We start from the raw sequence: 26,777 nt of genomic DNA, 5'->3' as shown, positions 1-26,777 counted from the left end.
ACGCACGCCGCACACACGACCACTCACGCACTTCATCACTCAACTCACTCACGTCACTCACTACTTCTCACTTCACACTCAACTTTCACTCACTCATCACTCACTCACTCACTCACTCATCTCACTCACTCACTCACTCACCTCACTCATCACTACTCATCCTCCCTCACTCATCACGTCCTCACTCACTCAACTCACAACACCACCACACACACACACACACACACACACACACACGTCCCTGCTCTGACCCAGGAGAATCCATTCCATTAGTGATAAACACACTCTGTTACCTGGCAACAACATGGATGGCCTATTTTGAACACTTCAACATCTACATGTCTGAATCTGTCTGCTGCTCCCACAAATATATTCTCCTTTTTCCTGGATGGGAGAGATGTATTTTTTTGTAGTGTGTGTAGTGTGTGTGTGTTGTATGGACTGCTAAATGGCTACAATGGCTTTGGTATAGAAAGGTTGCAGGTTCGAGTCCCGCTTTGACTGTCCCCAAATTCACCATGTGTTGGTTAGGAAAATTGCTTGAACTCCTCTTCAGAAGCCTTACCTGAAGTAAGGATCAGGGAATTGGAGAAGGCATGATACATTTAGTCAAACCTCAATGAATTAAAGACTAGTCTGTTAATTTTGTATTTGTGATGTTCACCAGTAACCATTAAAGAATCATCATGTTTCTCCTCCTAATCGGCCCGAGCAGTGAAATGTGATTCAAAGCTGTTTGTTTGTGTGTGTGTGTGGTGTGTGGTGTGTGTGGTGTGTGGTGTGTGTTGTGTGTGTGTGTGTGTGTGTGGTGTGTGTGTGTGTGTGTGTGTGTGTGGTGTGTGTGTGTGGTGTGTGTGTGTATTTCCAGAGAGTCGCCGTGTTCTTCAAGGAAGTGCTTTTGTGTGATGCACTAAGATGAAATAACTTAACAGGCTTCAAGACATCCTCTTTCTTTATGCATGTCTATTCTTTCACTCTATACATGGCCACAATCAGTGCTCCTGTATATAGAAATTCTATTGCATTACACGTGGGCTAAAGAGTTACAGTTACTGCAGTGGGCTGAACCAGGGTCACAGAGTGTTTCTTGGTAGTCTTAAAGAAATCTACTTTGAAACAAACGTATACACCTCACACACATGGTTATGGGCTTAAGAAAAGAAGACACCTGTACTATGTCAAATATAGAGTTGAAATTGTACGGTGTTTTCCTCTGACACATTGGCGCGTCTGGCTTCTGGGTTTAGTGGGCATTGTGTCTTGAAGCAGCGCGGGCTTGGCTGGGTTGTGTTTCAGAGGACAGAGGCTTTTCCCGAGTCCGTACGGGAGTTGCAGTGAAATTGGGGTAAAAAAAAAAGAGACATAAAAACCTCGTTTTTTTTGCAGTTAAAAAAAATGTGTTTATTAATTGTGAATGAGGCCTCTAGAGGGAGATTTGGTAATTTGACTGCAGGAAATGGTTCTAATGGTTGATGTGTCTGTCTGTGCATTCTGTGCATGTGAGCGTTTGTTTGCTTTACATATTTGTGTTTGTGACTCTCTCGATTGCGTCGTTACCTGGGACGTCAATCCTCTTCCTGAGAAAGTGCCTGACTGCCTGTCTGTCTGCTCTGTGTGCTCTGTCTGTGTCTGCCACTGCTTGTCTTTGTGAGTAAAAAAAAAACGTCCTCCCTCGATGTGAAGACCAACTGGAGCGTAACATAGACCACAGTTTACAAACTCCTCCAGCCCTCTATCTCTCCCTCCACCTCTCTCTGTATTTACTCTCTTCACTCCATCCAGGTCATTGTGTTGACACAAAGACCCACAGCACTCCCCTGCCGGGACCAGCCTCTCTCCTCTTCTCTCCTTTTTCCTCTCCCCGTCTCTCTCTCTCCTCCATACCGATAGACAGAGACGTTCTAAAGGACAGAGACGTTCTAAAGGACAGAGACATTCTAAAGGACAGAGACGGGGCTTTCCAACACAAGGCCAGTCAGCAGTTTGTTTCTATGAATAACCTGTGATTTCTGGGTATAAGGCACTCGGGCGAGTCCGCCTTGACTGTATTGTGTGAGGCACTAGGGAAAGTGCCTCCTCTTCTGTCTACCCTCAAGGTCCATGAGAGAGTTTGTGACGCTGTCTGACTCTGTTGTCGTACCGGTCGTTGTCGATAAAAGCCGTGGTATTCTTGACGTGGATGAGGCGTAGGCCCTCATGATGGCCAGGTCTATAGGACAGTGCATTGACATTACTGTACACCGACAACAGTCAAATGTGCAATTATTAATGTCGCGTTCCTCTCTCCTGCAACTCTTCCCTTTCATTTCCATCCGTTGCTTGTAAATAGAATGTGTTTACTCGGTCAAAATATGAATACAAAGGTTAGATAAAATAGAGAATTCCCATGCTGGTGAAAGTTCCCAGTCTTGTATAGAGGATGGACGTGAAAGATGAATGCTGAAGGTCAATCAATGTATGTTACATTGAAGTCTACGGTGTGAACTGAGGGTTGTCGTGTGTAACCACAGTAACCAGTCATATAAAGCATCTCCCACCATACCTCAATAGTACTGAAGGTGAAATTACTGTCAACCACAGATCTAGGATCAGATTACCCTATAACCAGGCTCTCCCCCTAGTGGTAAGAGTCTGTAACATATGTTAGTCAGTCAGTTAGACCTGTCAGGATTGTCCAGTCTACCAGCTCTATTTCTACACTCCTCTGTCTGTCATGGAGGGGAAGCATCAAGTGCGCTGCATTGATCGCGAGGTCAAAGTTCAGAGCAGTATTCCATTCCAGTGAGTGTGTATGGATCTGGTTAGGAGCTGTCTGCCAATGTCCCTGGGTCTCAGATTGGCCTTTGACGTCTGGCCTCTCTGAGAGCTTCGGTGTTTACCCACATAAGGAAATCCATCCACCATCAGAATGGAAGTCGAGAGCAGACTGCAGGCACAACACATAGACCGTCTCCCAAATCGCAACCGATTCCCTATTTAGCACACTACTTTTGACGAGGGCCCATGGATCTTTGGTCAAAAGTAGTGCACTATATAGGGAATAGGGTGCCAGTTGGGACACAGAGAGAGATTATTAGAGATGGAGTGAGAAATTGAGATGGGTTGAGCGAGAGTGCTGGATGTAGGAGATATAGAAACAGATGGAGTTGTTGAGAGGTTAAGTTCTAGACAATGTATGCACACAGACACTCAGTAATATCCGTAACACAGGTCTGATACTATTTGAAACTGTACGACTTGATACCACTCTCTACCATTCGATGTGATGCTACTTTATCGCACCATTTCCTATCAACTATTGCATTCCAGTCATTCTTGCATCCGAGCTTAGATGCTCTCGAGCTTAGATACTTTCTCTATAAAGGTCTTTGGCCCATCCCCTGATGCCCCTGTGTGTGAATGGACTGCCCCATTGTGTAACATGGACCCAGCTACAATGGAACTACAAAGGAGATCTCCCACTAGCCTTTCACCCTGCTAGCCCAACCACACTAATACCCTTCCCTCTCCGCGTCTCTCTGTCACTTCACATCCTATCACCACGATAGATGGGCAGTGTGTGTGTGCGTGTCTGTGTGTGTGTGTGTTGAGGCGTGGGGTCAGTGTACCCCCTGTCTGAGGGCACCCCTTGTGCCCCTCTCTTTTTGAGTGGTGGGAGATAAAAGAGAAAAGAGGGCATTTTCAACCCAGCTGTTCTATTTAGCCTTCTTCTGGATGGTTGGTTAGCTAGCTTAGCAACTGTCACTATAGCAACCGTAGTTGTATACGGTTGTCATGGCAGTTCGGGGAGAGGGAGTTGCCAAGACAACAATTCCGACTTGCTTGCTTAATGGGCAGGAAGGTGAGTATGATTCTAAACGGATAATATTTCCCCCCCCCTCTTTTCTTCCCCCTCTCTCGCTCTTTCATTTTGTTTCTCTCTCTCTACAGTCTGCCATCTGCTTTAGATTAGTTCATCCCTCCATCTTTCTTTTCCCCCCATTGCGGGGAGGTTGTGTCTCACGTACACCAACGCTGTCGTGTCGCTGGCCAACCGTGGCAGGTGGCAGGTGGCAGGTGTGCCTGTCAATGCCCTAGCTGTCCCCAATTTCGCGGTCTGCCTCGTCATCACTGTGCCCTCTCTATTGTACTCAAATATCATTCAAAACAAAAGATAATAATCCAAAGATTATAATCTCACCTAATCCATAAAGTGTCTGGTTCATAGAGGAATACCCGGCCGAGATCTGGATCTGTTGACCAACATGGCTCTTAAAATGTAACGCGTTACGACAGAGGTGAATGGAGTCCAAATACCCAGATATTGAGGACTGCGATTTGCTGATTGACCTGACCCGGTCATGAAGGTTTAACGGTCAGTTGAACCCCCCTCCTTTCTTCTTTCAATAGCACTCTGTCGGGCTCTGTGTGCGCATGTGTGTTTCGAGGCGTCTCGACGGGGGTCTAACTCAGGTCTAACTAATTGAAGCAGTGTGTGAGGGAATGTGCTAGATAGCCACTCTCTGATCAGGTTCAGCCGTCCCTCCTTTCTCTCTCTCTTTTAGTTTGTTGTCCAGTCATATCTTTCCACTGGGTTGACGATGTGGTTATTGGAAAGTGCCTGGGAAAGAAAGAAACGCAATGTCCCACATCCTTCTTCTCTCTGTTTACAATCTCTCTCTCTCTCTCTCTTTATCCCCCCTCTCTCTCTCCATGGTGTTCTGTGTGTTTACAAGCCGTCTCCGTCTCTGACCAAACTTAATAAAGCCTTTTATAGATGGAGGGAGTGCCTGGGCCAAGGAGAATCGAGTGTGCATGTTTCCCTGTACGTTTCACTCTGAGCTACAGTCCAATGTGTAGTAGAGTCGTCCTCCTTTGGATTTTCTCTTTTATTTAGACACTATCGACGGTAGGTAGATAATAGGGGTGTCGATGTGGTTGGGAGAAAGTCAGAAAATGTCTTGGGTGGGATTCGATCTCATGTCGCTGCTGGGCAATATGTGCAGGGTAGACTGCAGCTCTGCAGCTCCGCCAAGCTGCTGCACGGTCATGGCATAGCATTGTCTGGGCCTGGATTGTCTGGATCTCTGAGTTGGTTGCTTCGCAGTGAATCATTTTCCTTCCTCCCTCTCTTTCTATCGTCCGTATCCCCCCTTCCCTCTGTTGATGATGAGTTTGTGTTTCTTTTCGTTCACATGATCTGCAATCTGCTTGGTTTATTTGCCATTTGGAGTTTCTACGTGTGAACTGTATCATAAAATAAGAGTACTTTATTAATCCACCAGAGGAGACATTTTTTATTGCACCAGCCAATACATACATTACCAATAAATATGCCAGAAAGAATCACAACAAGGACACACAGACACTAAAAGCAGCATCATCATCTAAAAAAATGGCTACCCCAGGAAATCTTAAGTCTTATTACATACAGCCGGGAAGAACTATTGGATATAAGAGCGACATCAACTTACCAACATTACGACCAGGAATACGACTTTCCCGAGGGCGGATGCTGTGTTTGAACCACCACCCAGGACAATGGATCTCAGAAGCCGACTCAAAACAACGGCGCTGCAGAAGGAGCAGACGGAGTGGCATCCTGGTCAGGCTCCGTAGACGTGCACATCGCCCACCGCTCCCGAGTATACTACTCGCCAATGTCCAGTCTCTTGACAACAAGGTAGACGAAATTCGAGCAAGGGTTGCCTTCCAGAGAGACATCAGAGATTGTAATGTTTCACGGACACATGGCTCTCTTGGGATATGTTGTCGGAATCAGTTCAGCCACCGGGCTTCTCCATGCATTGCGTTGACCAAGATAAACACCTCTCTGGGAAGAGGAAGGGCGGGGGTGTATGCTTTATGATTATCGACTCATGGTGTAATCATAACAACATACAGGAAATCAAGTCCTTCTGCTCACCCGACCTAGAATTCCTTACAATCAAATGCCGGCCATAATACCTCCCAAGAGAATTGTTATCGTCACAGCTATGTACATTCCCCCTCAAGCAGACACCACAACGGCCCTCAAGGAACTCCACTGGACTCTATGTAAACTGGAAACCATATATCCTGAGGCTGCATTTATTGTAGCTGGGGATTTTATCAAAGCAAATTTGAGAACAAGGCTACCTAAACCTAAGAATGCTGTTCATTGACTACAGCTCAGCATTCAACACCATAGTACCCTCCAAGCTCATCATCAAGCTGGTGGCCCTGGGTCTTAACCCCACCCTGTGCAATTGGGTCCTGGATTTCTGACGGGTCGCCCCCAGGTGGTGAAGGTAGGAAGCAACATCTTCACTTCACTGACCCTCAACACTGGGGCCCCACAAGGGTGCGTGCTCAGACCCTCCTGTACTCCCTTTTCACCCATGACTGAGTGGCCATGCATGCCTCCAACTCAATCATCAAGTTTGCAGACGACACAACAGTAGTGGGCTTGATTACCAACAACGACGAGACAGCCTACAGGGAGGAGGTGAGGGCACTCGGAGTGTGGTGTCAGGAAAACAACCTCTCACTCAACGTCAACAAAACAAAGGAGATGATCGTGGACTTCAGGAAACAGCAGAGGGAGCACCCCCCTATCCACATCGAAGGGACAGCAGTGGAGAAGGTGGAAAGTTTTAAGTTCCTTGGCGTACACATCACGGACAAACTGAAATGGTCCACCCACACAGACAGTGTGGTGAAGAAGGCGCAACTGCGCCTCTTCAACCTCAGGAGGCTGAAGAAATGTGGCTTGTCACCCAAAACCCTCACAAACTTTTACAGATTTGCACAATCGAGAGCATCCTGTTGGGCTGTATCACAGCCTGGTATGGCAACTGCACCGACCTCAACCGTAAGGCTCTCCAGAGGGTGGTGCGGTCTGCACAACGCATCACTGGGGGCAAATTACCTGCCCTCCATGACACCTACAGCACCCGATGTCACAGGAAGGCCAAAAAGATCATCAAGGACAACAACCACCCGAGCCACTGCCTGTTCACACCTCTACCATCCAGAAGGTGAGGTCAGTACAGGTGCATTAAAGCTGGGACTGACAGACTGAAAAACAGCTTCTATCTCAAGGCCATCATCAGACTGCTAATCAGCAATCACTAACTCAGAGAGGCTGCTGGCTACATTGAGACCCAATCACTTGCCACTTAAATAAATGGAACAATGCCACTTTAAATAATGCCACTTCAATAATGTTTACATGTCTTACATTACTCATACCCTGTGTATATACTGTATTTTATACCATCTATTACACCTTGCCTATGCTGCTCGGGCCATCACTCATCCATATATTTATATGTACATATTCTCATTCACCCCTTTACATTTGTGTGTATTAGGTAGTTGTTGGGGAATTGTTAGATTACTTGTTAGATATTACTGCACTGTCGGAACTAGAAGCACAAGCATTTCGCATTTCGCTACACTCGCTACACGCCCAACCTGCCCGCTTGACCCTATCCCCTCCTCTCTTCTCCAGACCATTTCCGGAGACCTTCTCCCTTACCTCACCTCGCTCATCAACTCATCCTTGACCGCTGGCTACGTCCCTTCCGTCTTCAAGAGAGCGAGAGTTGCACCCCTTCTGAAAAAACCTACACTCGATCCCTCCGATGTCAACAACTACAGACCAGTATCCCTTCTTTCTTTTCTCTCCAAAACTCTTGAACGTGCCGTCCTTGGCCAGCTCTCCTGCTATCTCTCTCAGAATGACCTTCTTGATCCAAATCAGTCAGGTTTCAAGACTAGTCATTCAACTGAGACCGCTCTTCTCTGTGTCACGGAGGCGCTCCGCACTGCTAAAGCTAACTTCTCTCCTCTGCTCTCATCCTTCTAGACCTATCGGCTGCCTTTGATACTGTGAACCATCAGATCCTTCCTCTCCACCCTCTCCGAGCTGGGCATCTCCGGCGCGGCCCACGCTTGGATTGCGTCCTACCTGACAGGTCGCTCCTACCAGGTGGCGTGGCGAGAATCTGTCTCCGCACCACGTGCTCTCACCACTTGTGTTCCCCCAGGGCTCTGTTCTAGCCCTCTCCTATTCTCGCTATACACCAAGTCACTTGGCTCTGTCATATCCTCACATGGCCTCTCCTATCATTGCTATGCAGACGACACACAATTAATCTTCTTCCTTTCCCCCCTCTGATAACCAGGTGGCGAATCGCATCTCTGCATGTCTGGTAGACATATCAGTGTGGATGACGGATCACCACCTCAAGCTGAACCTCGGCAAGACGGAGGTGCTCTTCCTCCCGGGGAAGGACTGCCCGTTCCATGATCTCGCCATCACGGTTGACAACTCCATTGTGTTCCTCCTCCCAGAGCGCTAAGAACCTTGGCGTGATCCTGGACAACACCCTGTCGTTCTCAACTCACATCAAGGCGGTGACCCGTTCCTGTAGGTTCATGCTCTACAACATTCGCAGAGTACGACCCTGCCTCACACAGGAAGCGGCGCAGGCTCTAATCCAGGCACTTGTCATCTCCCGTCTGGATTACTGCAACTCACTGTTGGCTGGGCTCCCTGCCTGTGCATTAAACCCCTTACAACTCATCCAGAACGCCGCAGCCCGTCTGGTGTTCAACCTTCCCAAGTTCTCTCACGTCACCCCGCTCCTCCGCTCTCTCCACTGGCTTCCAGTTGAACGCGCGCATCCGCTACAAGACCATGGTGCTTGCCTACGGAGCTGTGAGGGAACGGCACCTCCGTACCTTCAGGCTCTGATCAGGCCTACACCCAAACAAGGGCACTGCGTTCATCCACCTCTGGCCTGCTCGCCTCCCTACTTCTGAGGAATAACAGTTCCCGCTCAGCCAGTCAAAACTGTTCGCTGCTCTGGCACCCCAATGGTGGAACAAACTCCCTCACGACGCCAGGTCAGCGGAGTCAATCACCACCTTTCCGGAGACACCTGAAACCCCACCTCTTTAAGGAATACCTAGGATAGGATAAAGTAATCCTCCTAACCCCCCCCCTCCCCCTTAAAAGAGTTAGATGCACTATTGTAAAGTGGTTGTTCCACTGGATATCACAAGGTGAATGCACCAATTTGTAAGTCGCTCTGGATAAGAGCGTCTGCTAAATGACTTAAATGTAAATGTAAATTAACATCTGCTAACCATGTGTATGTTACCAATCAAATTTGATATGATTTGATAAAAAACGAAGTGTTCGTGTTAAAAAGCCTCATAGCACATGGTAAAAAGGATCTGCATAAACGTTCTGTTTTGGACCTGGGTCAAATAAATCTGTCTGCCATCGCACTGCGATGCTCCAGGCTGATACTGTGGAGGGGTTGGCTAGTGTTGGCCTCTATAATCTTGAGGTTTTGAGGGTCCGCTTATCCAGGATGGGGTCTAGTTTGTCCTGGTGGGTGCCGATGGTAGATCCAGCCTTCTCGATGATTTAGTTTAGCCTGTTTGCATCCACCTTCGTGATGTTACCCTTTTGGAGCATTTTTTAGCAGACATCAAAGGATCTGAGCTTCCTTTAAAAGGAGTAGCTTTTCTTGAGCCTTTTTAAAAACCACGGAGGTGTTCTCTTTCCACTGCAGCTTATCGTCAATCACCACCCCCAGGTATTTGGTACATGAAGTCTTTAACCAGCTCATACGTACACTGCATTTGTAAAGTATTCAGACCCCTTGACTTTTTCCGCATTTTGTGACGTTACAGCCTTAATCTAAAACCAATCTACACACAATACCCCATAATGACAAAGCAATAACAGGTTTTTAGAATTTAGAATGCAAAAATATTTAAAATATAAAACGGAAATAATATATTTACTTAAGTATTCACACACTTTACTCAGTACTTTGTTGAAGCACCTTTGGCAGTGATTACAGGCTCAATTATTCTTGGGTATGACACTACAAGCTTGGCACACCTGTATTTGGGGAGTTTTTCCCCTTTGCAGATCCTCTCGAGCTCTGCCAGGTTGGATGGGGAGCGTCACTGCACAACTATTTTCAGGTCTCTCCAGAGATGTTCGATTGAGTTCAATTCCGGGCTCTGGCTAGGCCACTCAAGGACATTCAGAGCCTTGTCCTGAAGCCACTCCTGCATTCTCTTGGCTGTGTGCTTAGGGTTGTTGTCCTGTTGGAAGGTGAACCTTCGCCCCAGTCTGAGATCCTGAGCGCTCTCTGGAGCAGGTTTTCATCAAGGATCTCTCTTTTCTTTGCTCCGTTCATCTTTCCCCTTAATCCTGACTACTCTCACAGTCTCTGCCGATGAAAAACATCCCCACAACATGATGCTGCTACCACCATGCTTCACTGTAGAGATGGTGCTAGGTTTCCTCCAGACGTGACGCTTGGCATTCAGGCCAAAGAGTTACATTTTGGTTTCATCAGACCAGAGAATCTTGTTTGAGTCTTCAGGTGTCTTTTGGCAAACTCCAAGCGGGCTGTCATGTGCCTGTTACTGAGGAGTGGCTTCCGTCTGGCCACTCTACCATTAAGGCCCGATTGGTGGAGCGCTGCAGAGATGGTTGTCCTTCTGGAAGGTTCTCCCATCTCCACAGAGGAACTCTGGAGCTCTGTCAGAGTGACCATCGGGTTCTTGGTTACCTCCTTGACCAAACCCCTTTTCCCCTGATTGCTCAGTTTGGCCGGGTGGCGCTCTAGGAAGAGTCTTGGTGATTCCAAACTTCTTCCATTTAAGAATGATGGAGGCCACTGTGTTGTTGGGGACCTTCAATGCAGGAGACATTTTTGGTACCCTTCCCCAGATCTGTGCCTCGACACAATCCTGTCTCAGAGCTCTACAGAAAATTCCTTTCGACCTCATGGCTTTTGCACTGTCAACTGTGGTGTGTGCCTTTCAGGTGTGTGCCTTTCCAAATCAATTGACTTTACCTCCAATCAAGTTGTAGAAACATCTCAAGGATGATCAATGGTGTCAGGATCCACCTGAGATCAATTTCAAGTCTTATAGCAAAGGGTCTGAATACTTATGTACATAAGGTATTTATTTGTCTAAAAACCTCTTTTCGCTTCGTCATTATAGGGTATTGTGTGTAGATTTTAGAATAAGGCTGTAACGTAACAAAATGTGAAAAAAAGTCAAGGGGTCTGAATACTTTCCGAATGCACTGCATGTGTTTGTGTGTGTGTGTGTGTTACTGACCCTCTTTCTCCTCTCTCTCTTCCCTTTATCTTTAGTCCCTCAGGGAGTGATCCGGAACGGTGCCAGTATGATGAGTCAGGGCCTTTACCCAGGAATACGACCACTGCCCATCAATCCCTTAGAGAGCAGGACAGCCGCAGTCAGGTTGGTATACCTGCCATAGAGAGAGACACACATATATGCACACGCGCTCACACAGGTCTATGCACACAGCCACACACACGGACACACACACTCATGCAAGGGATGGCGCGGAAAGCGTTAGGGACAGACATTTAGGAGGGGTGAAAGCTGCATGTTCAGACAGGACACACACAGGCTCATATGCTATTATACACTCTCACACACAGAACGTTCTGGCCTGAGGCAGTGACAGCCTCACGTGGAAACACAGTGATTCCAGCTGAGCTCTGTCTAGCTCGGTGTTATAGATCAAACTGTATTCTGGGATAAGTGGTAGGTAGGGACACAACTGACAGCTGCACACAAACGATAACATTATAGCTCAGCATTTCGTTACACCCCGCAATAACACCTGTTAAATATGTGTATGTGACGGCTAAAATGTGATTTGAAAAACTGTAGTAACACAGCAGTGTAGTTTGACGTGGTATAAAACACAGAGAGACAGCGTCCACACGTAAACAGGTGCCTTTCCCCATCCGTTCTCTGTGTCTTTCACGCAGGCACACAGACGAACACACTCAGTCAGAGCAGAGAGAGAGGGTGAGTGAGTGACTGGCTGACATGAATAATAGATAGGATTTGTCTTAGACTGCTGGGCTCCTCCTATAATTCATGAGGTTTAAATGCACAGAGCAGCCAGGATGGCCAGAGACACTCAGAGCTGGGCTTTTAGTTGGGAAGCTGCATGACATGATGCAGAGTGATGGCGGGAACATCTTTGACTTAACTTAGCTGGTTGGGCTGTAATATCTATAGGAGAATGGAAAAGCTTCAAGGGATCGTTCACTTAAAAAAAAAAAAAAAGTTTTAGTTCATTTACAACATACCTTGTCCTTTATAGGAAAGAACGGAATAGCCTTAACGAAAATAGTATGATAACGTTTATGATAATTAATGACACCACTTTACTGTTAACCCCCCTCAGCGCTCTAGCACACAGTATTCATACAACAGTTATAACACTTCATAAAGTGGTTGGCATTATGATGATCACCAATGTAGGACATGTAGTGCTATCAGCCAGCTACACCACTGAATTGAATTGAATTAAAGTGAATCGGCTCAAATCGAATGTTACTTCCTTAATCCCGAGACGGTGATTGATTTGTCACAGGTTTTTATTTTGAAACCACAGCTGTTCCAAAAATGCACAGCAAATAGAGCTACTTAGCATTACACGATTCCCACATCTACCTGATGGCAGAGTGTAGGGCTAAATCCATTAGAATAATCATCCACGTAGCATTAGCTCTTTAGCTCTGTACTCCGGTCTCTGAAGTGGCCACTCGGAGATGAGCCTGGTCTAATTGAATTAGCTGATGACTCGCTGATTAGCGGTCACAGCTAGCATTGCTCTGTGTGTCTGATGTACTCACTGAAGCTTGTGTGTGTGTGTGTGTGTGTGTGTGTGTGTGTGTGTGTGTGTGTGTGTGTGTGTGTGTGTGTGTGTGTGTGTGTGTGTGTGTGTGTGTGTGTGTGTGTGTGTGTGTGTGTGTGTGTGTGTGTGTGTGTGTGTGTGTGYGTAAACATGCTACCAACATAAGTCAAACGCAGGGAGCTGTGAAGTGTGTCTAATGTTGACATCAGTGTATCTGTCATGTCTACGGTCGGCTTCAGTGTATGTGTGTGTACATACTATGTGCATGTATTTATGTGCATTTCATCTCTGTCTCTCTCCAGATCTGTGCTGTCCGGAGGCTGTCGGAAGCATAGCATCAGCCATCCCGCCTGCGACTCCCCGTTGGTCAGCAGCGACCCCAAGGAGGACCACACCTACAGCACCAACCAATCGGATGACGGCAGCGACTACACCAGCGACTCCAGTCTCCGCAGCAACGGCCCCGTCGCCCGGGATGTCGCCAACGATTCAGACTTTGACGACGAGGATGATGAAGATGACAAGAGCAAGATTCAGCTGGAGATCAAGAAGGAAGAGCCACGCGATTGGCCCATAGACACGATAGACTCCACCCTTTCCAGCCAGCAGCACAACAAGAAGCGGCATCACTTCCTGAAAGCCAAGCAGCGGATGGGTGTGGCTAGTGATACGCTCCCGCTGAAAAAGCGGCGCACGGAAAAGCCGCCAGAGAGCGACGACGAGGAGATGAAGGAGGCGGCGGGTTCGCTGCTCCACCTGGCGGGCGTCCGCGCCTGCTTGAACAATATCACTAACAGAACCGCCAAGGGCCAGAAAGAGCAGAAAGAACCCACGAAAAACTGACCCATGAGACTTGAGAGAGAAAGAGAGACTGAGAGAGTGAAGATTTTCAAAGAAAAAAAAAGGAGAGCGAGAGAGAACGGAAATACAAAACATCACTTTTAATATAGAAATGTGTGCTTTCTTTTTTTCAGGATATCAGGTGAATTCTGAATGATTTGTGGCAATATAAAAAACAATCACTTTGTTTTCCTGTATTTAAAGTTACTGTTTATAGGGTTGATTTTCTTTCTTTTCTTTACGTTTTTTAAAATTATTTTTTATTTGTTTAAAGGAGATTAAAGCCATAGATGAACCTTTTTCTGATATTCAGCTAAGTTCGCAGGTTTCCGTTGGCTGAAAGTAAAGTGAGCGAGAGAAAAAAAATAGCTTTTTGAAAAACTGCCCCATCGTGGATTGGCTTGGATGTATGAATAGGGGATCACCTTGTTAATGTCAAAATGTACCCAATCTGCAGCTATTGCCCTTTACAGTCTCATCAGATGCAGCTAACACTAAGTACAGTTCTACAGACTCATAACTTGTTACTTCAGTAGAATTTACAGGTAAAACATTATTATGAGGTGCTTATCACGGACTATTTTGTTTTTACAGTGATCTACATCATTCAAATGAAATAAAGTTAGTATTCAGGGTCAGATCTGCATTGATGTCTATGGGCTGCATATTTCAGTTAGGATGTGACCATATACATAAATGTCACAATAACCAAGCACAAATCCACATGCTATACTGGCTAAAGCAATGTTTATATTAGTCAACTATTCCACTGAAGTAACACAGGTATATGCTGACATGGATAGGAGTGCCACAGATAAACATAGTTTGGCAAACTATCCCCTGTGTTGGGTACCAAACTTTCAAAAACAATGGCATTCTAATTTGCCTTGGAACTTCCGGTGCTACAAAGGCGGCTAGAAAAAAATATATATATATAAAACCCAGTTTGCCAACTCTGTCTTGTCTGTGTGCAAGGAAGCTGCCACAGAAAAAATGTTCCAGGAAATTCCGGGGAAGTTGTTAGCTTTAGTGACTATTAGCGTAGCCATCCCCATAGAAGAGACACTCATCAGTAGCGTAGCCAACCCCATAGAAGAGACACTCATCAGTAGCGTAGCCAACCCCATAGAAGAGACACTCATCANACACTCATCAGTAGCGTAGCCAACCCCATAGAAGAGACACTCATCAGTAGCGTAGCCAACCCCATAGAAGAGACACTCATCAGTAGCGTAGCCAAGCTCATAGAAGAGAGTCAGTTTATGTGTGTCAGTGTTGGGACAGTGTCAAAGAGAAACTCTTGGTCAGCCCAGTGATGATGGTAGCACTTCCTTAGCTAACTGTCCTTCTGACCGCTAATCACATTTAGCCACCAGCGCTAGCTAGCGTGCCAATGCGGAGGGGAGAGTTAGGTTTTCACCTTAATGGTTGACTGTAGGACTGTAGTGGGATGAAGGACACTGGTACAAGTTAGATGTAGGAAAGGCTTCGTTTTTTTGACAGGGTGTTCTCTAAATGTAAACTAATTTAGTTCGCTAAAAGTCATAAGCTAATAGTCTAGCAAGCGCTTATCGGAGAGGGAAATAACTGATAATATGTCAAGATAACCTCAAAACTGCCTGTGTCCTTTTATGAAAGCAATCAACGTGAATCATTGAGTTATAATCCAGTGACATGATGTAGTGATATTTTTCCTGTGGCACTAACACCTGAATACCTTCATTGGTTGGAAAGGAAATGATGCTATGGAACCTGCCAATTATATTTTGTGTGAGAAGAATAATGATATGACTGTGGAGTTGTTAATTTTTGTGTTTGTTTTTTTTGTTTGTGTTTACTTACCCACTCTCATGACGTAATAAAGCAATTTCATCCAGTCAGGATAACACTGTATAAAAAGTTAAACTAGATTTTGATTTTTTTTTTTTAAGCAATGTAGCCAGCAGGATTTTTCCAAATCGTGTTGCATGGGTTCTGTAAAGAAAAAGAGAAAAAACTGTTTTCTATTCAGACAAAGTTCATGTTAGGTAAATAATGTATTTAGCATGAAGCATGAATTATTTTCATATAAGTATCCTAGCGAACAAAAAGGTTCCGCCTCGAAGTTCTGCGCCCGGAGGTGTGGAATCCTTCTCGGTTGTCTTGTCCTCTTCTTTTTGACTTGATGATTTGTTTCCTGTCGTCCTTACTCATCTTTGTTTTAATGTGGGCTTTGGAAAAAAAATACAGTAATAACATCTTGTTCGGGGACAAAAAGACGGTCTGTGGGGCAAGTCTCTTTCTGCAATATGAGGATAACTCGCTCCAACCGTGGATACAGGGATAGATAGCAACTCCCTTCATCCATAGTTGACAAAACCAGAATGTCCCAGTGTTTGTATGTAGTCCCTAGATGGCCACGCTAGAAAAGACAACATTTTAAAAACTTCTTGGCATGAAGATCAGTTATTTGTGGACTGAAAGCACCAAACTTTCAGCGTACCTCTGTCCTCTCCGGCATGGCCGTATAGTGACCACTGTGTCTGATGGGTTCACCCTGACGGCTGAATGTTGGAGCCCATGTGATAAAAGAGAGTTTAGGTAGTGAGTGTCAGTCTTCTGTTCCCCMTACCCCCCCCCCCCCTCTTCTCTGTGCCTGTTCTTCCATCACTTCTTTCTTTTCTAAGGTTTTAGACGTCTTTGATATTTCAGGGTCTTCCATTTTTTCAATGACACAAGAGTTTTAACCGAGTAAGTGTTTTTTATGTCGTTGTTGTTTTGGGTTTATTTCATGTCTCTCGCTGTGTTTTTGCCATTTCTACTCGAGCAACTCTTCAGGTCTTGTTGTCAGTATTATTAGGCAGGCTACCATAGGCTCGTTGCGCATGAAAGTAACACAAAGTAAATGACACAGTACGATGGCAAGGTAAATAAGAACTCTACAGTGCATATTTTCACATTATCTCGCCAGATTGCACTAAGATATTCAAATAAAGATATTGTCTAAGTTCAGTGCCAAAGCCTGTAATAATTCCTTATCTTCCTGAAATAGATGACACACATATTTGATCTGTATGTCAAGACAAAAAAAAGACCAGTGAGCTGTAGCATTTCTGTCAGATACCCTTTCTGCATTATGTGCTACTGATTTTTGTTGAAACCTACCACATTACTTGGATTTTTTTTTGCTACCGATCATTGCTCATTGGGATGATTTTCATTTTTAGGTGAATATAACACCCTATATCTCATAGTGCACTACTCTTGACCAGAGCTAACCCAGAGCTAACTAACCCAATGTGGCTCTGGTCAAAAGTAGAGTGCTATATGGGAAATAAGGTATCATTTGAAAGAGCCCTTATTTGCCCTGGATTAAGATGAGATTATGAGCTTCTGTCTACTGGACTGCTTCGTGTGTCAATGTATCTTCAACTGATAAATATATTATATGATTTATTCCCATTGTTTGTTACGTTACCCTTTGAGGAACACTGCCTTCCTTGGATGATAACAGTCACTCGATAACTCTTCCTCCAATCACAATCCTTCAGGTGCCACAATGTTGGAGGAGGAAGACGTGTTCTCAAAATATTGAATATGAATTATTATCAATGAACTGTCAAAATTAGCCTGGCAAATAATGATATATTGATGAGTCAAAAAAATAAGTGTTTATTTGTTTCATTGTGTTTTTTGTTGATATTTTGTTTGGTTTATGTCTGTTCAACTGCCATTTTTCAGTTTATTGTTTGGAGGGGTTTTCTGAGGAGGAGGAGAAGAAAGAGCAATGGATCGTCAGTTTCAAGTTATTTGCAGTACACTTCACCTGGTAATCATGGAAACTGCATGGTACCTTATGGCACTTATGGCACAAATTCCAATAGAATCGGCTACTATTTGGTCTCAAAGGATCCGTAGTTGTGCTAATCGCTGAAACGACTGTCAGCAATTTTGTTACACCACTGTTATTGGTAACAAAGAAACAAAATACCAAAAAGTCACCATGTAGTTTCTATGTAAATAACAGGTAGGTGATGTTCTGTAAAAACATGCTACCGATCATTTCTGTGTCCTGTTTTTGAACCATGTAGTCTTGATGGCATGACCTTACAGCTGATCTGTTAATATGGAGACCGACCTCCGTAGGTGCGTTCTGTATTTCCTTGACGTGTATTCATATTGCCAAAGACAAACTACTTCATCAATTCATGTAAATATCACCTTGTCCATTACTATGACGAAAGTATGTTTGTTTAAAAAAAAAAAGATTTTTTGTTTTTCCGAAGAAAACAAAAAGCTAACATAAAGTTTCTGTGTTGTATTGTCTTCCAGCTGCAATAAAATAAAACCGCATTGCAAAAAGTTACTCCTGTGATCATGTTTCTTCAATAAGTCCACAGCAAATTCTCCACTATTAAATCAACACTGTTCCAGTGTCGATGCGGCTCCACACTTTTCAGTGTTAAATTGACATTGTAAAGCATAATTATTTGCATAATTCCCAGTGTGCTTTGCCTTTTGATTGAATTGTAGATGCCACCCATGACTGTATTTGTTAGTGACATATGTTCATACAAATATTCATGTTCATACAAATATTTACACATCAACGCAGTTGACAATGAGAGGACATTTCTTTTTTTGCTAAGTTTACAAGGATGTTGCATTTATTCATTTCCAGTCCTATGGCGTTCACCAAGTGCGAGCCTACGCGAATATGATATCATTAAGATACATTATTTAAGACGATACAATACATACAGTCAGTGGCGGTCAGGGTAGAGCAATTTATATGTAAACTCAGCAAAAAAAGAATTGTCCTCTCACTGTCAACTGCGTTTATTTCCAGCAAAACTTAACATGTGTAAGTATTTGTATGAACATAACAAGATTCAACAACTGAGACATAAACTGAACAAGTTCCACAGACATGTGCCTTGTAATGATTGTCGTCGGGAGAAGGAGAGGAGAACCAAAGTGCAGCGTGGTACGTATCCATAATACTTTTAATAAAGATGAACGCGTGAACAAAAACAACAAAAACGACCAACGAACAGTTCTGAAAGGTGCAACAAACACTAAACAGAAAATAACCACCCACAAACACAGGTGGGAACAGGCTACCTAAGTATGGTTCTCAATCAGAGACAACGTTTTACAGTCCTCATGGGTAAAACTAACCGGTCTCACGACGGTCTAATCCCAGCTCCCTCCGATTGGGAACCAATGTATTTCTACCATTTTGTAGAAATACAAAACAAGGACAACATAGAACACCAGACATAGAATGCCCACCCAAACTCATGCCCTGACCAACCAAAATAGAGACATAAAAAGGATCTCTACGGTTCGGGCGTGACATGACTAACAGAAATTGAATAATGTGTCCCTGAACACAAAGGGGGGGGGGGGTCAAAATCAAAAGTAAAAGTCAGTATCTGGCATTAAATACTGCAGTGCAGCTCCACCTCACTGCACCAGATTTGCCAGTTCTTGTTGTGAGATGTTACCCCACTCTTCCACCAAGGCACCTGCAAGTTTCCGGACATTTCTGGCGGAATGGCCCTAGCCCTTACCCTCCGATCCAACAGGTCCCAGACGTGCTCAATGGGATTGAGATCTGGGCTCTTCGATGGCCATGGCAGAACACTGACATTCCTGTCTTGCAGGAAACCACGCATGTAACGAGCAGTATGGCTGGTGCATTGTCATGCGGGAGGTCATGTCAGGATGAGCCTGCAGGAAGGGTACACATGAGGAGGAGGATGTCTTCCCTGTAACGCACAGCGTTGAGTGAGATTGCCTGCAATGACAACAAGCTCAGTCCGATGATGCTGTGACACACCGCCCCAGACCATGACGGACCCTCCACCTCCAAATCAATCCCGCTCCAGAGTACAGGCCTCGGCGTAACGTTCATTCCTTCGACGATAAGCGCAAATCGATAAGCGCAAATAAGCGCAAATCCACCTGGCGAGACAAAACCGCAACTCATCAGTGAAGAGCACTTTTTGCCAGTCCTGTCTGGTCCAGCGATGCTGGGTTTGTGCCCATAGGCAACATTGTTGCCGGTGATGTCTGGTGAGGACCTGTCTTACAACAGGTCTACAAGCCCTCAGTCCAGCCTCTCTCAGCTTATTGTGGACAGTCTGAGCACTGATGGAGGGATTGTGCGTTCCTGGTGTAACTCGGGCAGTTGTTGTTGCCATCCTGTACCTGTCCCGCAGTTGTGATGTTCAGATATACCGATCCTGTGCAGGTGTTGTTACACGTGGTCTGCCACTGAGAGGACGATCAGCTATCCGTCCTGTCTCCCTGTAGCACTGTCTTAGGCGTCTCACAGTACGGACATTGCAATGTATTGCCCTGGACACATCTACAGTCCTCATGCCTCCTTGCAGCACGCCTAAGGCACGTTCACACAGATGAGCGGGGACCCTGGGCATCTTTCTTTTGTTTTTTTCAGAGTCAGTAGAAAGGCCTCTTTAGTGTCCTAAGTTTTCATAACTGTGACCTTAATTGCCTACCGTCTGTAAGCTGTTAGTGTCTTAACGACCGTTCGACAGGTGCATGTTCATTAATTGTTTATGGTTCATTGAACAAGCATGGGAAACAGTGTTTAAACCCTTTACAATGAAGATCTGTGAAGTTATTTGGATGTTTACAAATTATCTTTGAAAGACAGGGTCCTGAAAAAAGGATGTTTCTTTCTTTGCTGAGTTTATATAATTGCTTGGCTGTGTGCTTATGGTCATTGTCCTGTTGGAAGGTGAACCTTCGCCCCAATCTGAGGTCCTGATCTCTCTGGAGCAGGTTTTTATCAAGGATATCTCTGTACTTTGCTCTGTTACTCTTTCCCTCGATCCTGACTAGTCCCCCAGTCTCTGCCGCTGAAAAACATCCCCACAGTATGATGCTGCCACCACCATGCTTCACCTTAGGGAAGGTGTCAGGTTTCCTTCAGATGTGACGCTTGGCATTCAGGCCAAAGCATTCAGGCCAAAGAATTCAGTCTTGGTTTCATCAGATCTGAGAGTCCTTTAGGTGCCTTTTGGCAAACTCCAATCGGGCTCTGATGTGCCTTTTGCTGAGGAGTGGCTTCCGTCTGGCCACTCTAACATAAAGGCTTGATTGGTGGAGTGCTGTGGAGATGGTTGTCCTTCTGGAAGGTTCTCCCATCTCCACAGAGGAACTCTGGAGCTCTGTCAGAGTGACCATCGGGTTCTTGGTCACCTCTCTGACCAAGGCCCTTCTCCTCCGATTGCTCAGTTTGGCTATGCAGGCAGCTCTAGGGAAGAGTCTTGGTGGTTCCAAATGTCTTCCATTTAAAAATGATGGATGCCACTGTGTTCTTGGGGACCTTCAATGCTGCAGGAATTTTTTTGGTATCCTTCCCCAGATCTGTGCCTCAACACAATCCTGTCTCGGAGCACTACGGACAATTCCTTCGACCTTATGGCTTGGTTTTTGCTCTGACATGCACTGTCAACTGTGGGACCTTATATAGACAGGTGTGCACCTTTCCAAATCATGTCCAATCAATTGAAATTACCACAGGTGGACTCCAATCAAGTTGTAGAAACATCTCAAGGATGATCAATGGAAACAGGATGCACCTGAGCTCAATTTCGAGTCTCATAGCAAAGGGTCTGAATACTTATGTAAGTAAGCTAAGCTGTCTGAGCTGTCTTGTATTATTCACTACCGTAATCTAGCCTGGGCTAAAGCAAGGAAATCTTGTTCTGATGCTGATTGGCTTATTTTTAGGCAGTTAAGAAACAAGTGTTCTTTTCTTCTCAGGAAGGCCAAGTCTGAATATTTTATGTCTGTTACAACTGATAACCTGAATGACCCTAGAAAGTTTTGGAAGGCTATTAAGTCTATGTCTGGTAACAGTAATGTTAATGAATTACCGTCATGTGTTTTGAAGGACTCTGTTGCTATATATGACAAAACTGAAATGCTGAATTGTTTCAATGAGCACTTTGTATCATCTGGTAGGCTGTTTGATTCAGTGTCCTCTGTCTCTGTACAACCCTGTGTGGTTGAACCAGTGTCCTCTGTCTCTGTACAACCCTGTGTGGATGAACCAGTGAGAGCTGGTCAAACTTTTAGCTTTTTGCCATTCTCAGTACAGGTGGTACATAAAGCCCTGAAATCCTTAGATCAAAGAAAGCCTGCAGGTCCTGATCTTTTGGATCCCTGCTTTTTAAATCTGGCAGCTGATTTCATAGCTGAACCACTTACATATCTGTTCAATCTAACCCTGGAATGTAATGAAATTCCAAAGATCTGGAAATCAGCATTTGTCCTACCACTTTTAAAAGGGGGAGATCCAACTCTTTTAAATAATTATAGGTCAATCTCAAAGCTGTCACCCCTGGTGAAAATACTTGAAACCCTTGTAAGTGAACAGCTAAAAGAGTTTTTATTTACTAACTCTATTTTATCAGTGTACCAATCGGGCTTCAGGAAAAAGCATAGCACAATTACAGCAGCCATGAAGGTTTTAAATGATATCACTGAAGCCCTTGACAAAAAACAGCACTGTGTCTCACTTTTTATTGATCTCTCTAAGGCTTTTGATACAGTTGATCATGCTATACTAAGGCAGAGATTGTTGAGTGTAGGTCTTTCGGAGCATGCAGTTGCATGGTTTGCTAACTATCTGTCTGATAGAACTCAGTGCACTCAATTTGATGGGCTTATGTCTGTTAAATTGTCTGTCCTGAATGGTGTGCCCCAAGGCTCTGTACTTGGTCCTCTCTTATTCACTATTTATATAAATGATTTAGACAAAAATGTCCAAAATTAATAACAACTTCATTTTTATGCTGATGATACTGTTATTTACTGTTGTGCCTCGTCTCTTACAAAAGCTTTCCAGAACTTGCAAACTGCCTTTATACTGTTCAACATACCTTGTGTCAATTGAAGCTTATCCTCAATACTGACAAAACTAAACTAATGGTGTTTTCTAATGCAAAAATAGACCTCTGAACCTTTCACCTATTACTACCTGTCAGGGCAAGGAGATTGAGGTTGTAACCTCATATAAATATCTTGGAATTCTAATTGATGACGGCCTCTCTTTTGAATTTGCATATTTCAACAACTTACAAAGAAAATTTGAAGCTGAAATTGGGATTTTATTTTAGGAATTGTCAGGATTGTGTGCGGCGAAGTAGCAGAGTCAAATGCAGGACACCAGTGTTGAGCGAAAAACAAAACGTTTACTCAAAATCTCAGCAAAATTCCACAACGGGAATAATTACAAAACATATAAGAAAATACAACAACCACTAACGTAACAAACAATCACGGACAAAACAGAAATGAAAGCCAGAGGGTTAAATAGGGAACATAATAGGGGAATTGAAACCAGGTGTGTATAATACAGACAAACAAAACGAAAACAGAAAAATGGATCGGTGGTGACTAGAAAGCCGGTGACGTCGACCGCCGAACACCACCCGAACAAGGAGAAGGGCCGACTTCGGCGGAAGTCGTGACAGTACCCCCCCTTGACGCGCGGCTCCAGCAGCGCGACGACACCGGCCTCGAGGACGACCTCGAGGGCGAGGTGCAGGGCGATCCGGGTGGAGACGGTGAAACTCTTGTAACATAGAAGGATCTAGAATGTCCTCCACCGTACCCAGCATCTCTCCTCCGGACCGTACCCCTCCCACTCCACGAGGTACTGAAGGCCCCTCGCCCGACGCCCAGAATCCATGATGGCTCTTACGCTATACGCCGGGACCCCTCGATGTCAAGAGGGGGCGGAGGAACCTCCCGCACCTCAGACTGCTGGAGCGGACCAGCCACCACCGGCCTGAGGAAGACACATGGAACGAGGGTTAATACGGTAATCAGGGGGGAGTTGTAACCTATAACAAACCTCGTTCAATCTCCTCAGGACTTTAAATGGCCCCACAAACCGCGGAACCAGTTTCCGGCAGGGCAGGTGAAGGGGTAGGTTTCGGGTCGAGAGCCAGACCCGATCCCCCGGTGCATACACCGGGGCCTCACTGCGGTGGCGGTCGGCACTCGCCTTTTGTCTCCTGATGGCACGTTGTAGCCGTACGTGGGCAGCGTTCCAAGTCTCCTCTGAGTGCCAAACCATTCATCCACCGCAGGAGCCTCAATCTGGCTCTGATGCCATGGTGCCAGGACCGGCTGGTAACCTAGCACACACTGAAAAGGTGATAGGTTTGGTAGAGGAGTGGCGGAGGGAGTTTTGGGCCATCTCGGCCCAGGGGATGTAAGCTGCCCACTCCCCCGGCCGGTCCTGGCAATAGGACCTCAGAAAACTACCCACATCCTGGTTTACCTCTCTCCACCTGCCCGTTGCTCTCGGGGTGGAAACCTGAGGTAAGGCTGACCGAGATCCCCAGGCGTTCCATAAACGCCCTCCAGACTCTAGACGTAAATTGGGGACCCCGATCAGAAACTATATCCTCAGGCACCCCGTAGTGCCGGAATACATGGGTGAACAGAGCCTCCGCAGGTTGTAGAGCCGTAGGGAGACCGGGCAAAGGAAGGAGACGGCAGGACTTAGAAAACCGATCCACAACGACCAGGATCGTGGTGTTTACCCCGCGACGGGGAAGATCCGTCACGAAATCCACCGATAGGTGTGACCCATGGTCGCTGTGGAACGGGAAGGGGTTGTAATTTCCCTCTGGGCAGATAGGTGCCAGTCTAGGTGCCTTGCACTGTGCACATACCGAACAGGAGGAAACATAAACCCGCACGTCCTTAGCTAAAGTGGGCCACCAGTACTTCCAGAAAGGCAGCGCACCGTCCGACCGATACCAGGATGACCAGAGGAGGGTGATGTATGAGCCCAACAGATCAAACGATCGCGGACATCAAACGGAACGTACAGACGCCCGCTGGACAGTCATGTGGAATGGACTCTGTACGGGAGGCGCCGTTCGATGTCCGCGTCCACCTCCCACACCACCGGTGCCACCAGGCGAGAGGCTGTAATTATGGAGTGGGATCTGTGGACCTCTCCTCTGTATCATACAGCCGGGACAGTGCATCTGCCTTAACGTTCTGGGAACCTGGTTTGTAGGTAAGGGTGAAAATCAAAACGGGTGAAAAACATGGCCCACCTTGCCTGGCGAGGGTTCATTCTCCTCGCTGCCCGGATGTACTCCAGATTGCGGTGGTCAGTCCAAATGAGAAAAGGGTGTCTAGCCCCCTCAAGCCAGTGTCTCCACGCTTTCAGAGCCATGACAACAGCCAGCAACTCCCGGTCCCCCACATCATAGGTTCGCTCCGCCGGGCTGAGCTTCTTCGAAAAGAATGCACAGGGGCGGAGCTTTGGTGGCGTACCCGAACGCTGAGACAGCACAGCCCCTATCCCCGCCTCGGACGCGTCCACCTCAACTATGAATGCTAAGAAGGATCAGGATGAGCCAGAACTGGAGCCGAGGTAAACAGAGCCTTCAGGTGACCCAAAAGCCCTGTCCGCCCCAGCTGTCCACTGCAGTCGCACCGCGTCCTCCCTTCAGCAGTGAGGTAATGGGAGCGCTACCTGACCAAAACCCCGCGATAAATTCTCCGGTAGTAGTTGGCAAACCCTAAAAACCGCTGCACCTCCTTTTACCGTGGTTGGAGTCGGCCAATTACACACGGCTGAAATGCGGTCATTCTCCATCTCTACCCTGACGCTGAAAAGCGGTACCCTAGGAAGGAGATGGATCGTTGGAAGAACAGACATTTCTCAGCCTTGACGTACAGGTCATGCTCCAACAGTCGACCAAGCACCCTGCGCACCAGAGACACATGCTCGGCGCGTGTAGCGGGATATATTAGAATGTCATCTATATACACCACTACACCCTGCCCTGCAGGTCCCTGAAGGATCTCATCCACAAATGATTGGAAGACTGATGGAGCATTTCATTAACCCGTACGGCATGACTCGGTACTCATAATGCCCAGAAGTGGTGCTAATGCTGTCTTCCACTCATCTCCCCCCTTAAATACGCACCAGGTTGTAAGCGCTCCTGAGTCCAATTTTGTGAAGAAGCGCGCCCCGTGTAATGACTCGGTCATACTGGCTTGAGTGGTAGCGGGTAACTGTATTTTACCGTGATCTTATTTAATCCTCGATAATCAATACACGGGCGCAAACCTCCATCCTTCTTCTTCACAAAAAAGAAACTCGAGGAGACAGGTGAGATGGAAGCCGAATGTATCCCCTTGTCCCAGAGATTCGGTGACATATGTTCCATAGCCACCGTCTCCTCCTGTGACAGAGGATACACGTGACTCCTGGGAAAGTTGTAGCGTCTTACCAAGAGATCTATCGCACAATCCCCGGTCGATTGGGGTGGTAATTGAGTCGCCTTCTTCTTACAGAAGGCGAGGTGCCAAATCGGCATATTCGGGAGGAATGTGCATGTTGGAGACCTGGTTTGGACTTTCCACCGTAGTGGCACCTAAGGAAACACCTACACATCTACCTGAACACTGACAAGACCACCCTTGAGAGTCCCTCTGTTGCCACGAAATAATCGGATCATGAAGGCCAACCAGGGAAGACCCAAAACAACAGGAAACGCAGGAGAGTCGATCAAAAAGAGACTAATTCTCTCCTCGTGATCCCCCTGCGTTCTCATAGCGATGGGCGCTGTGACCTCCCAATCAGCCCCGACCCCAAAGGACGACTATCTAAGGCATGTACAGGGAAGGAACATCAACAGGAATAATAGGGATCCCTAATCTATGTGCTAAAGAGCGATCAATAAAATTCCCAGCTGCGCCTGAATCTACTAGCGCCTTAATGCTGGGGATGCGAGGAAAACTCAGGAAATTCTATATGTTAACCACATGTGCGCAACAGGAAGACTCTGGGTGAGTTATGTGCCTACTCACCGGAGATGACCCATCAGTGCTCCGCCTGCTACCTCGACTTCCAGGAGAAACACCCCAGCACCGGACAGCAGTGTGTCCTCTGCGTCCACAGTTGGTGCATGGAGTGGTCCTCCCTCCGGTCTCCCTACTAGCAGCCCCTCCTAAACTCCATCGGTGTAGGATCCAAAGGGGCTGGGTAATGGACGGCGGACCCCGATCTAGACGTCCGCGGGAGGCCAACAGGTTATCCAGCCGGATAGATAAATCCACCAGCTGTCCAGGTTAAGCAGTGGTGTCCCTGCAGGCTAACTCCCTACGAACGTCCTCTCGTAGACTACACCTGTAGTGATCGATCAGGGCCCGTCATTCCATCCCCGCACCAGCGGCCAGAGTACGG

At 46.2% G+C, this 26,777-nt stretch overlaps 1 protein-coding gene across 2 annotated transcripts in view; it reads left to right on the top strand.

Moving 5' to 3' along the window:
- foxn3 (forkhead box N3) overlaps positions 1-17,876 on the top strand; it is a 115,894-nt gene extending 98,018 nt beyond the window's left edge. For both annotated transcript variants that reach the window (XM_023993930.2, XM_023993929.3), the window contains exons 5-6: positions 11,163-11,271; positions 12,994-17,876. In XM_023993930.2, coding sequence (XP_023849698.1) covers positions 11,163-11,271; positions 12,994-13,534 — 650 coding nt within the window. In that variant the 3' untranslated portion in view covers positions 13,535-17,876. The remainder of the gene's footprint in view (positions 1-11,162; positions 11,272-12,993) is intronic.
- Positions 17,877-26,777: the final 8,901 nt, after the last annotated feature.

This window comes from Salvelinus sp. IW2-2015, linkage group LG9 (assembly GCF_002910315.2).
Source record: "Salvelinus sp. IW2-2015 linkage group LG9, ASM291031v2, whole genome shotgun sequence".
NCBI classification, from domain to species: Eukaryota; Metazoa; Chordata; class Actinopteri; order Salmoniformes; family Salmonidae; genus Salvelinus; species Salvelinus sp. IW2-2015.
This window is presented reverse-complemented; position numbering and strand designations above follow the sequence as displayed.